General features: G+C 47.4%; 1 protein-coding gene across 2 annotated transcripts in view; it reads right to left on the bottom strand.

Moving 5' to 3' along the window:
• Positions 1–408: 408 nt before the first annotated feature.
• The window catches only part of Daglb (diacylglycerol lipase beta), a 34,819-nt gene continuing 21,854 nt past the window's right edge, over positions 409–13,373 (bottom strand). For both annotated transcript variants that reach the window (XM_051205220.1, XM_051205219.1), the window contains 7 exons: positions 11,237–11,314; positions 6,525–6,605; positions 6,310–6,437; positions 3,290–3,358; positions 3,133–3,205; positions 1,397–1,644; positions 409–1,301 (listed from right to left, as the gene is read on the bottom strand). In XM_051205220.1, coding sequence (XP_051061177.1) covers positions 1,103–1,301; positions 1,397–1,644; positions 3,133–3,205; positions 3,290–3,358; positions 6,310–6,437; positions 6,525–6,605; positions 11,237–11,314 — 876 coding nt within the window. In that variant the 3' untranslated portion in view covers positions 409–1,102. The remainder of the gene's footprint in view (positions 1,302–1,396; positions 1,645–3,132; positions 3,206–3,289; positions 3,359–6,309; positions 6,438–6,524; positions 6,606–11,236; positions 11,315–13,373) is intronic.

The following is a 13,373-nucleotide window of genomic DNA, read 5'->3' as shown; positions in this document are numbered from 1 at the left end:
TCTTTAGCCTCCTTTTGGGGTTTTGTTTAGAGATAGCATCTGGAGTTAGCACATGATAGCCTAGGTCTTTTTAAGTAGCTGAGTGTGACCTCCAGTTCCTGGTCCTTTGCCCCCATCTGAGTGCTGGGAATTTATCAGCTTCAAGTCACCACCACACTTTTGTCTTGTGCTTGGTGGACTCTTTGTATTTGGAATATGTGCAGTCCTCAGTAGCCAGAGTAACAAGACAACTTGGTTTTCAATAAAAAGGCAAAAATCCCTCATTGCCACCTGGGTTACAGTGGTGCATGCTTCTAATCCCAGCACCAAGAGGCTGGGCTGATGCAGGGAGGGGATTAGTACATTGGAGTAGCTACTTAGCAAGTTCTTGTCCCCCGGTAATACAGGCCTTCCCATACAATCAGTGACGGTGTATCAATTACTTTATTTTAAAAAATTCCCTCTGAGCCCAACACCTGGCTTCAGAGCTAGAATAATGTGAGAATTAAGCACACATCAAAGTTGAGCAATTGGTTCATGTTGTATAAATGAGGAGCTGTAATGCTGGGCTCAGAGGAAGCTCTCTGGCTGCCCTTAGTGCCACATGAAGAATGCTGGTAAGAATATAAAGTGCACACTTACTATCTTAAGTTCAGACTCACGTAAACAGCAGGATGGGATCCTAGTGAGGGTGGGGATGCTAGAGATCCACTGAGGGTCTTCAGATGTGGAGGGGCCAGAGGAGGCTTGCTCCACAAGCTGTCCCAGAAGTCCCAACACCCGCACAGTTCCAACTCCTGATCCTGTTAATACTATGGTTGAAAATGGTTCTATAGGCCGGTGGCAGTGGCGCACACCTTTAATCCCAGGCAGTTGGAGCTCTTGAATTAGAGGCCAGCCTGGTCTACATTGAATTCCAGGACAGCCAGTGCTACACAGAGAAAAACTGTCTCCGGAGGAGGAAAGTTTCTATAAATTGTACGGTCATATTGATGCCTGTTCTCCTTGGACCCATCAGCCTTCCCTTGATGGGTGCCACCACACCAGCCTCACAGAAGCCATTCACATTCAGGAAGAAAAAAGGCCTAAGCCCATTGTGACGGGCAGTGTCCAGTAGAGGGGGTTAAGACACAGCTGCATGAGAGCCACCTTGCCCTGGGCAGGAGACACAGGCTGTTCTGTCGGCAACCACTCTGTCCAGGGCCTGATTTAGGATGTCAGGTAAGTGGTCAGTCAGCATCTTTGGGCCTATCAGGATCTTGCCAAATTCTGCTTCATGTGCCCACCTAGCCCTGTACCGGGCAGCGGAACAGCAGCCAAACCTTGAACAGAAGAGAACATCAGCTAGTGAAGCTACAGGTGGGTCAGGCTCCTGGTCACCCTCCGGGGACGGGCACATGCCTCCCTCTGCACTTACCTCCCCGAGCCACTCTCTTCTTCCAGGTGGATGATCCTGCCAGGTGGGTACAGAGGTGGGTACTTGCTGGGAGAGTCTAGTAGGGAGTCGCTGGAGCTGTAGCCCGGGGAGCATCGTGTCAGCAGGCTCTGTTCCCCAAGAAGAGGCTGAGACAGGGCTCTCTGGTTGCCCTCATCCAGTTCAGTAGGGGAGTTGTCAGGGCTTCCTCCAAACAGTCCATACCAACAGCCGTGCAGCAAGATCTTGTACTGAAAGGTAAGACCCAAGGCCAAGATTGGTCCTGTGCTGGGTGGTAGCCCTCAGGGCTCAGCCTGCCATGGGTCATGAGTGGGGCTTGTGGTGCCATGAAGCCACCATAGATAAAAACCAAGTCATGTATGCGTTTTGGAAAAAAAAAAATTTTTTTTTTAATGCAGGAGATTAATTCCAGAACTAAGCCCTATATGTGGTAAACCCATACTCTACTACAGAGCTAGCCACACCCTTGGGTGCTACTTTCTAAAAAATGATTAGGAAGAAAGTCCTGGGCTGGGCAGTGGTGGAGCATGCCATTACTCCCAACGCTCGGGAGGCAGGAGGCTGTATGTGAGTTTGAGGCCAGCCTGGTCTACAGAGTGAGTTCCAGGACAGTCAGGACTGTTATACAGAAAAAACCCTGCCACAAAAAACCAAAAAGACAATACAACAAAACACAACAACAACAACAAAACTTGTCTGATAAGTGAGTATTTAAAAAGTTAACAAGTGAAAGCTCCTGCGGTCCCATACTCACAGTAGACCACACCTGGCATATATTTTTTTGAATATTGTCAAAATTCCCATTGATACATACCTATTCTTTAATATTGTTTTTTAATCATTTATTTTGTGTGTTCCCGTGGTGGTGTGTGTGTGCGTAGGACAAACTGGGAACTGGCTCTCTGCTCTACCCCCTGGGTTCCAGGGACTGTACTCAGACTGGGCTTGGTGCCACAGGGCACACCCCTGCTAAACAGTCTCGCTAGCTCTCCCTTCCTTTTTTAAACTTAACCCAATAGCAGGCAACAAAACGAGGGCCTCAAGCATCCTGGGGACTATTCTACCACTGGGCTCTGACCCCGCCCCCTTCCTTTTGGCCTCACATTTTTGGCAGTCACACCTCAGTCTCCCAGCTGCTGGATTATAGGCCAGCACCACTACACCCCCTCATAGAGATCAGCTCCTATTGGCTAATACACTTCCTCTTTTCCTGGGTGTGTTGGTTTCAACCTAGAGCCTCTTGAACACTAGGCATGTGCTCTACCACTGAGCTACACTCTCAAGTGGCTGCTATTAAAATTTCCCTATTCGCATTTAATTATTTGTGTGTGAAGACGAGGACTGACTGGAGGGAGATCCTTCCCTCCCACTGTGAGGACTGAATGCAGGTCAGAAAGTTTGGCAGCAAGCATCTTTCCCCACAGAGCCATCTTGCCAGCTCTCTAGAACCTCTTGGAGCATGGGTGGCTCAGCCTTCCTGGAAGCCTGGGAGCAATGGAACCAAAAGCTCGGGGAAGATAAAGTAACAGCAGCTCGGGCAGCAGCGCTTCCTAACTGGCACCCTGTGACTCTGCATCTCACACAGAATCCCAGAGTGTCCACAGGGCAGTAGGAGAAGATGCTAGCATAAATATGCTGGGCCTAGAGTCTGTGGCTGCAAGCCCCTCTGCCTGCCTCCACATGGACCCTCCTGCACTTGACCCAGGCTGAGAGGTTACCTTCGGCTTGTTGCAGTTAGCAATCACTCGAAGGATCCTTCTCTTCAGATCCTCCATGTTGGTCACGCTTAACCTGGTTTGTAAAAAGCACACTGATATCAGTACCTGGTGTTGCCAACTACCCAGACCCCATGGACCAACTTCGAGGGACACTGACCTGGGAATCACATCCATTCCTAGGATAAGGGACACAATGAAGTCCTTGGAGTATTCATAAAGGGATTTGCTGAAATTTCAAACAAGATGCAAGCTAAGTTAGTCTAGGTTCCGTTACTTTGGGAGGCTTCAGAGTGAGAAAAAAACAGCTGCCAGGGCAGACATTCTGCATCCTCTAAAGGACAGAAGTGACATGGGGACTCCAGGGCAAAGTCAAAGCCACAGGAGACATGCAGAAAGACACTACAGCTATACCATCATATGGCCCCTTTGATCCAGCAGACCCAGAAGGCACAATCTGGGAGGTGCCCTGGCAATGTATGAGCAGGCAGAAGCAAAAGTCTAGCCCCTGAACGGTTTACCTGCAAAGACAAACTGGCCTGTGCAGTGGCACAGACTGCAATTCCAGCCACTCGGGAGGATAAGGCAAGTAGACTGATCTACCAGGGACAGACTGAATTCAAGGCCAGCCTGCAATCCCATCTAGCACATAAGCAGGAGAGGGGGAAGGACTGAGAATTAGGGCTAGCCTGGGCTAGCTACACAGTTAAGACCTTATCTAGAAATCACTAAAAAGTAAATATGCAAATAAATCATAAAGATGAAAAATCGCCTAAATAAATGCCTACTTCTTGTGTGAAAGGACTTTTCCTTTTTTCTTTTTTTTTTTTTTTTGAACAGAAAATAGCACAAGTACTGGTTTAAGGAATTATCTTTAGAACTATGATGATGGCCTCTTAATAAATTAGAAAAGTTAAATAACAGCAAAAGCAGTCCCTAAGTGAAGCTCATAGTGTATTTTCCAAACTGAGCAGTATTCTGTTCTGGGGCACAGAACCCTGGGAGGCTGGGGCTAGCCTGGGCTACACAATGAAATCCAGGCCAGGCTCAGCTACACTGTGATGTGAGACTGTCTCAAAACCCACAGTATTTCTGTTTTTCTGGCATGAACTCTACCTGACCAGAGGCAATACTTGGCCAGTTCTTTGTGTTATTTTCAGCTAATTAGAGCAGGAGGAACGGAAACCCACTTTCCGTCCCCTCTCCTCTGATAAAGTCCATCCGAGGAAATGACTGTTACTGCTAACACTAAGGAAGGAGATGGTGACATAGGCTGGCTGTGAGTGTGGCCACTGTGAAGTATATACAGTGCTAACACCATCCTCTCAGAATCACACCTACTCCTCAGTGACCGTTTGCTAAGTGTGGTGGTGCTCACACACCTTTAATCCCAGCACTCAGGAGGCAGAGGCAGGCTGATGTCTATGAGTTCAAGTTCAAGCAAGGACTACACAGTGAGACCCTGTGTCAAAAACCCTGGTCTGTTTTCTCTATTTTTCAGATTTTCTGATGGATATATAGAGTTTTTGTTGTTGTTTTTACCTTTTATTTTTTAATCATTAATTGTAGTCTTTTTTTTGTTATAGCACAAATTTCTTTAATAATCAAGGCAACAGTTTACATAGCATAATTCAGTCAACATGCTCAACTAGCAATGTTTTCCAGCTCATAAAAGTAAATGTCCTTAGCTGGGCGTTGGTGGTGCATGCCTTTGAACCCAGCACTCAGGAGGCAGAGGCAGGTGGATCTCTGTGAATTCGAGGCCAGGCTGGGCTATAGAACTAGTTCCAGGACAAGATCCAAAGCAAAACAGAGAAACCCTGTCTCGAAAAACTAACCAACCAACCAAACAAACAAAAACCAAAGTCCTGTTTGTTCAACCCCAGAGAATGTGCACCGTCCAGGAGAAGCCCAGACACATGACGGATGCTAGGTGACAGTGACGTGTCACTGGAGGCTCATCAAGGACAGTGCACAGCTGGGGTCAGGTGAGGTGGCAGGCGGCGGGGGGCTCACATGGTGGGGACAGAGGATATGGGAACTCTGTTACAAAGGGACTCAAGCCTGATGATCTGATTTCAATCCCTGGGATTGATGCCTCCAAACTCCTCCATATGTGCTGTATCGTGGCACCAACAGGCCCACACATATACATACATGCATGCTCACACAGAAGAATGCAATTAAAACTAAAAAAAACCATTTGCAGTTAGAAAAATGCTCAGTAGTTAAAAGTGTTTACTGCTCTTCCAGAGGAGCCAGCAACCACTCTGGGTGGCTCACAAGCACCTATAGCTCCAGCTGCGGGGGAACAGATGCTCTTGTCTAGCTTCCATAGACACCTGCACATGTGTGGCAGACACTCACACAGACATACCAATACATAAAATGTAGTTTGAAGTTTTTTTTTTTTTTTTTTTAAGTGGTTTTGGGAATTGAACCCAGGGCTTCACACGTGGTAGACAAGTGCTCTTGGTAGATCAGTCCTAAAATAATTGTCTTTAAAAGCCAACTTTAGGGACTGAAGAGATGCCTCAACAGTTAAAAGCACAGGCTGCTACTCCAGCTCCAGGGTGTCCCAGTGCCTCTGTCCTCTAGGACAGACACATAGGTAATTATAGAAAGATATTTTAAAAACCAACTAAACAACAACAAACCCTTAGAATTCTATCATTTAGCCAGGTTTATAATCCCAGCTACTATGGAGGCTGAAGCATGAGGATTGGATCAATGTCTCCCTCAGCTTCATAGCAAGTTTCGGGCCAGCCTGGGCTATTTAGGAAATTAGATGTATTGGCCAGCCATCTCTAAGGACTACAGTTCCCCTGCCTCTGCCTCTTAAGTGCGTCCATCATGGGCATGCCCTACCATGTTCAATTTACATAGTCTTCCTTCAACAACATAGTATTTCTTTTCCCTTTTGACACAAGGCTTCATGTAGCTCAGGTGGCCTCGTCCACTACGAAACCAAAGGGAACCTAACCTTGTACTCCTTCTCTAGTGCTGGGATGACAGGCATGGGCTACCCGAGGCTTCATGTATTCGAGGTGAGCTACCAACTGGGCCATATCGACACACTACACAGTGTTTCAAAACAAACTTCTGAGAAGGGGAGATAAGGAAATTATGTAAATGAAAGGGCCGTGGCTTGACTTGTCCTGCAGGAGAGTGACACCTTACCTCAGGAGCCCCCTGGGCGGGGAGAAAGCATAAGCACGGACTTGTGGGTAGGCCCTTCGAAGCATAATGGCTAACAAGGCTGCAGCTCCAGCTCCTAGGCTGTGCCCTACCAGAACGAGCCGATATTCCTAGGGGACAGAGGGCAGAGGGAATTAAGGCCCAGAAGAACAGATTGAATATGACAAGAACAGAAAATAGAAAATGAGCAATCTCACCGGAGCAATACTGAAGGCTTGGCTCAGAATCCCATCATTGACCAGTCTGCGGTAAACATATCTGGCTGCTTGAGCAATTCCCTGGAGGAATAGACGGGGTGAGGTCAGAAGGCTCAGAAGTCTGTCTCCAGCCTCATTGTTCACCAATACACTCTTGGCCTGTGGTCCAGAGGCTGGCTGCCATGAAGTGGGTGCTAATATGTATCTAAGTAAGTCACTGTCACCAGGAATATCCATTTTTGCAGCAGGCCTATCTGGGTAGTTCTGTGTACTAGTCCATAGCTGCACTATACATGACTGAATCAATCATCTAAGGACCAAGGATTGAAACTAGGGGCCCTAGCATATGCTGGGCAAGCAACCTACCACTGAATTATACCAGACCCTTTAGAACTTATTTTTATGGTCTGGAGAAATGGACCAATGATTCAAAGTGCTTCTATCAGAGGACCAGAGTTCAGTGCCTAGCACCCACATTAGGAAGCTCACAGGCACCTGTAAGTCCAGTGTCAAGGGATCTGTTGCTCTCTTCTGGTCTCCATGGGCACGTGTGCACTGATACACACACCATAACTATTTTTCTAAAAAATTAATATTTTTTGAGATGGTCTTTAAGTTGCCTAATCTGGCTCTCAATTTGATATTAGCCAGCTAGTCCTTGCACTGTGTGTGTGTGTGTGTGTGTGTGTGTGTGTGTGTGTGTGTGCAATTTCCACCAGAAGTGGGGTTACATAACCAGCTTCTTACATGGCTGCTGGGGATCCAAAACTGGGTCCTTATGCTTGGATGCCAAGCTCTTCACACTGAGCCATCCACCCTCCCAGTCCCAAGCCTTGCACTTTTGATCCCCCTGCCTCAGCCTCCCAAGTGCTGTGCCACCATGCCCGGATGACGTTAAAGGTACTAAAACACACCATTTGTGGACAGCCACATTCAAACAGTGGATAAAGGTGCCTGCTGCTGAGACAACATGAATTTGATTTTTGAGACCTGTTGTTTGAAATGTTTTTCACTTTTTGCTTTTTGGCTCAAGTAAATCACATATGGAGGCTTATTCTTACTTATGAATGCCCAGCCTTAGCTTGGCTTGTTTCTAGCCAGTTTTTCTTAAGTTAACCTGCTTACCTTTTCCCTCTGAACTTTTATCTTTCTTACTTCTGGATATCTTCTTTCCTTCTTACTCCATGGCTGTCTGTCTGTCTGTCTGTCTTTCTGTCCGTCTGTCTGTCTGGGTGGTTGGGTGACTGTCTGGCTGGGTGGCTGTCTGTCTGTCTGTCTGGGTGGTTGGGTGACTGTCTGGCTGGGTGGCTGTCTGTCTGTCTGTCTATCTTTCTGTCCGTCTGTCTGGCTGGGTGGTTGGGTGGTTGGGTGACTCTCTGGCTGGCTGGGTGGCTGTCTGGCTGGGTGGTTGGTTGTCTGTCTGTCTTTCTGTCTGGCTGGCTGTCTGGGTGGCTGTCCCTGATGTCCTCCTCTTCTTCTCTTGCTGCTCCTCCTCTTTTCCTCACTTCTCTTTCTATTTACTCTCTCTGCCTGCCAGCCCCGCCTATCCTTGCTCCTGCCTTGCTATTGGCTGTCCAGCGCTTTATTAGAGTATCAGGTGTTTTAGACAGGCACAGTAACACAGCTTCACAGAGTTAAACAAGTGCTGCAAAACAAAAGTCACACACCTTAAAACAATATTCTCCCACAGAGACCCAAGTGGTGGAAGGAGAGAACTGACTATCAGTTATTCTGTGGCATGCATGTCAGGGCACACACGCACATGCACACGCGCACACACACAGTTCTGAGTTGTAAGAGGTGAATCCCCTCTTCAAATCGAAAGCAGAGGAAGGTGAGAAAACTATTAGTGTTTTGAGCTTTTCAAGCTACAGCTGCGAGGTGAAGAGAACATTGAGAGTGGGGTACACTCATGGGTTATGTGGTAATGAAAGGACCCCAAACAGTGGTCCAGAGGCTCTGGTTTTTGAGGCTTACTCTTTTTTACAGACATTGTGAGCTGCTATGTGGGTGCTGGGAATCGAACCCAGGTCTTCTGGAAGAGAAGCTAGTGTTCATAACCACTGAGCTGTCTCTTCAGCCCTGTGGTTTACTTCTGTGTTGGAAGAGCAGATGCTGCAATGTATGCTCCACCACATGAGGTTGATGTTTTGTAGGAGAACCAAAGAGAAGTGTTTCCAGAGGGTTCTCTTAAAATCTGGTTGCCCATTTTAACAGCAAACAACATGCTCTTGGTAGTGTTGACAAAGATTTGGAAGAATGTTAAGAAACCACTTAGGAGGCTGGAGAGGTGGCTCAGTGGTTAAGAGCATTTACTGCTCTCACAGACAGAAGCAGTTTCAGTTTCCAATTCCCATAACAGGTGAGTCACACCTGCCTGTAGCTCCAATTCCAAGGGATCTGATGCCCTCTTCTGGCCTCAGTGGTTACTGCAACCATATGGTGCCCATACAGACAAGCAGGTGTGTGTGCACAGAGAAATAAAAATACTTTTTAAAAAGACACTATTTTGAGAATTACAATAAGACTGAAATGAGTTATGATTTCAGAGTGGAGAAAGGGAAGATTTCCTTATTTATTTATTTATTTACTTATTTATGGGAGACCTGCATATGTAGTTCAAGCCAGCCTCAAACTCTCCACATGTAGCCAAGCCTTACACTTCCAAGTCTCCTGTTTCTTCTACCTCCTGAGTATTGAGATTATAGGAATGCCCCAGTTCACGTGACGTTGGACACTGAACCTAGGGCTTCATGCATGCTAAGCAAACACTCTACTCACTGAGTCACACCCCAGCCCCCTCTTAGAAGTATTTGGTGACCATAAATAGTTGCTAACACAATTGTTCAAAACAACATACCATTAATGGGCACAGCTCTGAAGAAGGCCACCCTTTTTTCATATCATGTGTGTGTGTATTAGTGTTCGTGTATATGAGTGTAGACTCACACTGCCATGCAAGTCTGAGGACACCCTAGGGTCTTGGTCCTTGCCTCTTACTTTGAAACTGGATTTCTTGTTGTTTGCCTCTGTCTATACTGGGCTAGCTGGCCCTACAGCTTCTGGGGATTCCCCTGTCTCCATCTTCCCAGAGTGGAGACTACAGATGCCCACTCACTGTTTAAACTAGGCTGGCCGGCCAGCACAGCCCAGAATCAGCCTGCTTCCACCCACCCAGTGATGACATTACAGATGCACAATGTCCAGCTTTTGTATATGAGTGCTAGATATCCAATGCCCTATTCAACTAAACTGATTTAAACACCCATCTAGGTTTAGGGAAACTCTACCTCAAAAAATACAGTAGAAAGCAATTGGAAAAGGCAGTCAACATCATATGACCTTCATATTCATATGCACATATACACACATGCGTGTGAACCTACACACAGATAGGAACACACACACACACACACACACACACACACACACACACATACGATGAATACCAGAAGAAGCAACCTCACAAGGAGAGAGGGTAAAATAGAGGCTATTAGAGCTGGGAACAGGGCCATTAGTGTGTAATAAGCTCACAGTCAACATCAGGGTCCATCTAAAACTAGGATATAAATAGAAACACTGTACAAACACATGATGGCACTGAATTGAAACATCACAAATGGTTAAAATGATAAATGTTATACATCCATCCATCATCCACATATCCATCTACCATCCTTTCATCCATTCATTGCCTATCCATCCACCCACCCATCCATCATCCACACATCCATCCCCCATGCTTTCTTTCATCCATTCACCCACCCATACACCCATCCATCCATCTATCCATCTATCCTTTCAGCATCCATGCATCTATCTTCCAATCCATCATATGTCTTTTGGTTTGTTGAGAGAAAGTCTCACTACATAGTTCACTATGGCGTGGACCTTGCTGTGTAGACAAAATGAGCCTGAAACTCATGATCCTCCCACCTAAGAGTTTCCACATCTGGATTACTATACTCATTTTACAATGTTTAGAAACCATTTCACACACACCCTGTTTGAGGTGGGGTTTTCCTCCTCCAAGGAGGAACTCTGCCCCACTCACTCCCACAGAACAGGAAGAGAGAAACAGAGAACTAGGCTTTGGCCACATCCACAGAGAACTTGTGGGAAGTGAGCTGTCCAGCCTATGCCGCCCACAAGGCCGGAACTCTCGCTCTGCTGCTCTGCTTTGGACTAAGCATTTTCACTAAGATATTAAACTTTAATTACAGGGGGAGAGTGACTGGGGATATAGCTCAGTTAACAGAATGTTTGTCTAGTGTGTATCAAGCTCTGGATTTGCTCCCTAACCTGTAAAACCAGTGGAGGCAAGAGGATCACAAAGTTCAAAGTTATCCTTAGCTACAAAGTGAGTTAGTTATAGGCCAGCCTGGTCTACATAGGACTCTTGCCTAAAACAATGGGAAGGAGGCTAGGGCCAGGTGGTGGCAGTGCACATTTTTATTCCCAGCACTTGGGAGGTAGAGGTAGGTAGATCTCTGTGAATTTGAATTTGAGGCCAACCTGGTCTAAAGAGTGAGTTCCAGGTCAGCCAGGATTGTTACACAGAGAAACTGTCTTGAAAAACCAGGGTGGGAGGAGACGGAAGGAAAGAAGGGAAGGAAGGTCAGCCCACCTAATGTCTTTGATCTCATAGTCCATCTCTGGCTTCAGCCACATCACTCCATCTCTTTAAATGTTCCCTCTCAACACAAACATACCTTGTGGGCCACACAGTCCTGCAGCTCAATATCCAGCTCGAGGTTCTCGCTCTCTGCAGACAGGTCAGTCAGGACATCCTGTGAGCAGGGACACAGCAATGTCAGCCTGTGGAGCTGCACAGTGGGTGAAGGCCGCACGTGTGGGGATGGAGGGCTGTGAGACTGCTGAGGGAGATGTGCCCAGCCTCCGCAGGAAACACAGCTGAGGCAGGGAGCTGGCTGGGTACCAGACAGGAATGGCAGTGATGGAAGGGACATCTAGAAACACCTTTGTCTTGTGCACAGCAATCTAAGGGTCTTCCCAGCCCAGAGCACAAATTGGGGTTTGAACAGAGCCTTGTTTTTGTCCTCTGGAACCCACATTCAATGGCTCACCAAACAATAACAAAGATGCTGATAGGAGAGAGAGGATGAGTGGCTGGGCTGAACCTGAAAGAAAGCAGAATGACCGTCCTCTTGGGAGGACAAGCACCAACCTGAGCTCCATGAAATTTTGTATCTGCTTGTGACAGGGTCTCACTATGTAGCCCAGGCTAGCTTTGAATTCTCCTTGCCTCTGCCTCCCAAACTATTTTGGTGTCTGTTTCTAACAGGGTCTCACCATGTAGCCCAGGATAGCTTTGAATTCCTCCTGCTCCTACCTCCCATGCTGGGATTGCAGGCATGTACCTCCCTGCCCGGTTTACTCCTACTTGATAAAAAGTCCCTCGGGCAATCCACTGAGGACACCTGGCACACTTAGGGTGGTGTACAGGCTGGGCTAGGAAAAGGTGGCCAGGCAGGTCACAGAGCATCCACCAGACTGACAGGGAACAAACACTCTGAGGAAAGCAGTGTGCACTGGAGGTTTCTAGAGAAGGAAGAGAAAAGCTGAGGCCTGTGAACAATATAAAGGACAGACTGGAGCAGCCTATGTTGGGTATTTGCTTTTATTCCAGTTTTTGGAGACACTTGGGAGCTACACAGGAAAGAAAATGGATTGACTAGGATGATGAGAACCTAGATAGGGACCGAGATGATGGGAAACACCTGGTCAGAACAAGGGCTGGGAAAGGATATCGCCAGAGAGCCTGAGGCTGTGTGATCTAGAATGATCGACTGAGCAAGGAGTGATGGATAATACTAAGGATTGAACTCCCGCCTTCTGCATGGTATGTTAAGTGCTCTACCTAGACTCATACCCACAGCCTCTGAAAGGGAGATGCTAAGCATCTTCTATATGCCCAGGCATCTTTCTTAGATCAGGTCTCACTATGTAGCCCTGGCTGGCCTGCAACTCACTGTGTAGACCAGGCTGACCTCTAACCCTCAGAGATCTGCCTACTCTGCCTCCCAAGGGCTAGAATTAAAGATGTGATACTATCATGTCCACCCCACCCCTGGCCCTCTTTACTATAATATTTTTATGTGTATGCATGTTTGTTCACATGTATGTCTTTGTATCACATGTATGCCTGATACCCAGAGACCAGGAAAGGGTGCCAGATCCCCTGGAAACAGAATCACAGATGGCTGTGAGCTGCTACATATGCGCTAGGAATCGAACTTAGATCCTCCCAAAGAGCAGCCAGTGCTCACCTATCCCTGGGTCATCTCTCCAGGCCTGTTTTATTTTGACATAGGCTCTAGGTTGCTCGGGTTGGCCCTAACTTAAAATTCAAAATGTCTGGATTCTAGGCCGGTCCTGCATGCTCAGCAGTAACACTTCCTCAGAACCAGGAAGTGAGAGTGAGGGGGAGACCAGAAAGCAGATGCTGAAAGGGGAAAGAGAGCGGGACGAGAAGTGGGGGCCAAAGGAGACTGGGGGTGGGCAAGGGGCTCACTGCACCGAGAAGAGCCAGCACAGGGCGACTGGAGGACGGGAGGGCCTGCAGAGAACCCCTACAGGAACTTGGTAGTACGTGACTGTTTGTTTTTGTCTTCTCAATCTGTGTGTATGTGTGCACGTGCACACTCGTGTATGGATGCAGGTGCTTGTGTGCCGTGGTCCAGGTATGGCGGCTGGATCAGAGAGCCACCTGATGTCAGCCTTCACCTCTACCTCGCTTGAGGCAGGGTCTCTTGTCGGTCACTGTAGGCCCCTGAGATTCCAGAGATTCTTCTGTTTGCTTTTCCCATTTTGCTGTGGGAGGCGCTG

This window comes from Phodopus roborovskii, unplaced genomic scaffold, assembly GCF_943737965.1.
Source record: "Phodopus roborovskii unplaced genomic scaffold, PHOROB, whole genome shotgun sequence".
NCBI lineage: Eukaryota > Metazoa > Chordata > Mammalia > Rodentia > Cricetidae > Phodopus > Phodopus roborovskii.
Note: the sequence above shows the minus strand (reverse complement) of the source record. Positions and strands in the feature narration are given on the sequence as shown.